The 4,579-nt window shown below is 43.7% G+C and overlaps 1 protein-coding gene across 3 annotated transcripts in view; it reads right to left on the bottom strand.

Moving 5' to 3' along the window:
• Positions 1–1,602: 1,602 nt before the first annotated feature.
• LOC123756410 (uncharacterized) overlaps positions 1,603–4,579 on the bottom strand; it is a 7,873-nt gene continuing 4,896 nt past the window's right edge. For all 3 annotated transcript variants that reach the window (XM_045739543.2, XM_045739545.2, XM_045739544.2), the window contains exons 4-5: positions 4,088–4,425; positions 1,603–3,656 (exon numbers count right to left, since the gene is read on the bottom strand). In XM_045739543.2, coding sequence (XP_045595499.1) covers positions 3,626–3,656; positions 4,088–4,425 — 369 coding nt within the window. In that variant the 3' untranslated portion in view covers positions 1,603–3,625. The remainder of the gene's footprint in view (positions 3,657–4,087; positions 4,426–4,579) is intronic.

Below are 4,579 nucleotides of genomic sequence, written 5' to 3'. Positions count from 1 at the left end.
ATTCTTCAAGAAAAAAATGGACAGTTTCCTGCAAGAATTGCTGGACCAACTGGGCTAAAGTAGATATGTGGGCCTGCGGGCCGCTCCATGCCTGTTGGACCAAGCTAACAAGTCAAGCCTGGACCCTGGCCGGGTTTAGGTAGGCTTTGCCAGGTGAGTCCGTAGTGGACTTACCTGGCACAGGAGCGGGGCAAGTAGCACGGGCTATGGTGAGCCCGTAGTGGACTTACCTGGCACAGGAGCGGGGCAAGTAGCACGGGCTATGGTGAGCCCGTAGTGGACTACCTGGCACAGGAGCGGGGCAAGTAGCACGGGCTATGGTGAGCCCGTAGTGGACTACCTGGCACAGGAGCGGGGCAAGTAGCACGGACTATGGTGAGCCCGTAGTGGACTTACCTGGCAAAGGAGTGGTGCTGAGTCTGTCTTTGGGAGTGCTGGATCCATCAGTCTCCAAGCTTGGATATAGCAGTCCAAGTGAGGGCGCACCTGAAATTTATATAGATTAATAACTACTTTCTTTTTCCGGAAGTCAAAGGCTCGTCAAAGGTCAAATGTGACACATACAAGAAGCAATTAGAGTTTCAAGCTCAACAAGTTACAGTGTAGGAACAAACAGGAGATGCTTTATCACCCACGTAAATCTATGGTAATTACGGCAGCCATAACTACCCCATCGCGGCTGATATGGCCTAAATTCCAACACACAAAACAAACTCCTCTTGTTTCACTAATATGATCTCGATTGATAATCAAAAGTCTTTGTTATCAGCATAAAATTATTTTATCTTGTAATCCCGTTTCCTATCCGGATTCTATGTGGATTTTGAGCTGAAGTAATGTTTTTTTTTTTGCACTTTTGACTCTAGCGGAAGGCGTAAGTTCAAATAAACTTCATTTCAGCTCAAAATCCAGATAGAAAAAATCCTCAGGAACGATGGAATACTTGTGACAAGCCTCCAGCTTTCTGTCCCCGTCCAGGCCACTAGAGATAGGGAACTCTTAGCTAAATTCAGCTCAAATTTAATATTTCCTAATGTTTACGTAGAGGTAAATAGGTACCAAGGAGTTAGTCAGCATGTTATGGGGGTTGGATCCTTGGGAGAATCAGTAGTTCGACTTTGAGGAGGACTTTGATATTAACCTAATATTTGTATATATACACTGGCTGCCTGTCCCCAGAATCAATTAGTTATTTTTATTGATTATATAGGTGTTGCGCAATTTTGTTATTGTCACCCCTATTTAAAGAAACGTTTTCTATAATTTTCCTCTGATAGAAAACAAATTTTATGGTAAACTTATCTAATAATATATTACAGCTTTCGTAGCCACCGTTTCTACTTTGTTTTCCCACAAGTCGTCTTCAAGATCGTTACGGTTGTATACCAAACAACCGTAACTCATGGAGAAGTAAGGCAGTCAGCAGCAAGTCCCAAGTATCTATTTACTGCAAGGTGAACAGCTGCATCAGATAAAAGGAATCGTGCACTGACTGTCACCATCTGGCCGGGACTCGAAACTGTTGAGAGAGGTTGAGTCTCACGTTAAGACAATGGGTCATCGCTGGTCAGAGCAGCGTAAAGGGTGAATAACATACAAAGGTAATTACCTAATACTCTTTTATTTAATATAAAAAAAACCTTCCCTTCAGGAGTACATAATTCTTCAACCTTTTCACCATTCTTTAATGTGATGAGTATTTAATATAAGTGTATTTAAAGAGACTGAAGAATGTTGACCAGACCACACATTAGAAGGTGAAGGGACGACGACGTTTTGGTCCGTCGTGGACCATTCTCAAGTCGATTGTGACTTGAGAATGGTCCAGGACGGACCGAAACGTCGTCGTCCCTTCACCTTCTAGTGTGTGGTCTGGTCAACATGTATTTAAAGAGAGTTTACATTACTTCTGGACCATATTCAGAGACCAAAGTAGTCTTGCTGCTTGATCAGTAAACTTATTTACACTGACCTTAAATTACACGACCATTAAAGGCTTGGACGGCCCACCACCACCACATATATTGTAAACTACAAACGGGTATTTATATTGGGTGTTTAATTCTGACAACGCAGGTTTTGGAGTAAAGGTAACGCGATCAATGTTTAATTACTGTGTGATAGGATGAAGGCAGGTGTTTACCTAGATGAAAGACATGTGTGTGTGGTAAATATGTGAGTGTTACAAGCACTCGCAGATGTTCATTGAGGCAGATATGAGTATCAAAACAGGTACTGAGACAGTACACACCTGACATGTGTGTGCCCCGAGGCACACGCTAAGGAAAATAATAGGGGAATAATCTCGACAGGTGTTGGTTGAGCAACAACTGCTGAAAGAACCATAAATGAACCAGTCTAGCAGGTGTTTAATGAGTCACAACTAACCCTCCACTCAGGTGTTGAATGAGCCACAACCATCCATCCACTCAGGTGTTGAATGATCCACAACCATCCATCCACTCAGGTGTTGAATGATCCACAACCATCCATCCACTCAGGTGTTGAATGATCCACAACCATCCATCCACTCAGGTGTTGAATGATCCACAATTAACCATCCACTCAGGTGTTGAATGATCCACAACCATCCATACACTCAGGTGTTGAATGATCCACAACCAACCATCCACTCAGGTGTTGAATGATCCACAACCAACCATCCACTCAGGTGTTGAATGATCCACAACCAACCATCCACTCAGGTGTTGAATGATCCACAACCAACCATCCACTCAGGTGTTGAATGATCCACAACCATCCATCCACTCAGGTGTTGAATGATCCACAACCAACCATCCACTCAGGTGTTGAATGATCCACAACCATCCATCCACTCAGGTGTTGAATGATCCACAACCATCCATCCACTCAGGTGTTGAATGATCCACAACAAACCATCCACTCAGGTGTTGAATGATCCACAACCAACCATCCACTCAGGTGTTGAATGATCCACAACCATCCATCCACTCAGGTGTTGAATGATCCACAACCATCCATCCACTCAGGTGTTGAATGATCCACAACCAACCATCCACTCAGGTGTTGAATGATCCACAACCATCCATCCACTCAGGTGTTGAATGATCCACAACCAACCATCCACTCCGGTTCTATGAGTTACACTCTGTGCCACACTAACATTCACTCTGGGAGTGGCATCCGGCTGTGCGAGAACCTCATGAAAGGTCCCTAATCCCATCAAAATGGAACCGAAGAGTTTCATGAAAGATTCCGCTAACCGAACCAACACCAAACCATTTTAGGGAATGATACAGGAACCCGACAAGAATTGAATAGCTTTAAGAACACGAGTCTGTCAATGCTCAACGAGGAAATTCGTACGTGAGAGAACCAGACAAGAGAGAGAGAGAGTTGAGGAGAGCCACAGGTGTGAGCATTTTGCGTGAGGTATAAGTCAACTTCTTCGACATGTTGATACCTGAACACCATGGGCCGTGGTTCTCAGGAAATGACTTCTGACAACCCACGAAGATCTTGGAGCTCCTTGAGATGATTGTTATCAGTAAATGACCACCATCTCGAGCCCCTGACTTGAGGGATTGTGAGGAAAGTGTTTCCTGATTTGGCAATATTTTGAGTGCTACGTTGACGATTCTTTTCACCTCCTCTTCCCACCTTTCTGAGATTTTCTGAAGAAAAAAGAAGAAAATTCAAATAGTTTAACATATGATATACTCTTTTGCATGTAATATATATAATCAACTAATATTGCAGACACAAACAATAAATACAAAAAAATATGATCCATTTTTGTCACAGGTACATGTTTATATCAAATGTTTACCAATGTATCGTCATCAATTATCAGGAGGAACATTATACACAGCAACTGTTGATCTATGGAACACATTACCAATAACTTAACAGACATGGAGTCGATAGATTTTTCAACGGCAGATTAGACATATATATATATGAATGAGCTTGGGTTGGACATCAATAAGAGCTGCCTCATATGCTCCAATTACTTTCTCCAGTTCCGTTAATTACGTGATCTTTCACCCTTAAAAACATCAGTCTGTAGTGCCCGACTATTGAGTTAATGGAAGAGCCCACCTACTTGCACTCCAGCACGGCTTGGGCTGTGTTGTACTGCTGGAAGGAGAGGGCCATCGTGCCGGAAAAGAGGAGCTTGGCGGCGCCCCTACAAGTCTGCTGTACCCCGCGGGCCATCGTCCGGTCGTCGCAGACGGAATACAAGCAGTTCTTCAGCTTGGAGTCGCAATCCCGCTTATTCGCTCTGCAGGAGGCCCGGTAGCAGATGTCGTGGGTGCCGCAGCACTCCGTCAGACGGGTCACCGGTAAGGTCTCGTCTCTTATATGGAGACCTAAGGCGCCACACCCGCTGAAGCTTGGGATTGAGGTGTCAGCAGGCGCCGGAGCACTATCTTCCTGGGCCTTAAAAGGAGACATTGTTGTCATTATACAAAGAAAACGATGCCTATAATAGGCCAGACTATGATATTAGATCAGTAAAAGCAATGTTCACATGCGTGATTTAAAAAAAAGCAATGCAGATATAAATTCTTTCAAAATTTATGAACAAATGGAT

This window comes from Procambarus clarkii, chromosome 25 (assembly GCF_040958095.1).
Source record: "Procambarus clarkii isolate CNS0578487 chromosome 25, FALCON_Pclarkii_2.0, whole genome shotgun sequence".
Taxonomy (NCBI): domain Eukaryota; kingdom Metazoa; phylum Arthropoda; class Malacostraca; order Decapoda; family Cambaridae; genus Procambarus; species Procambarus clarkii.
This window is presented reverse-complemented; position numbering and strand designations above follow the sequence as displayed.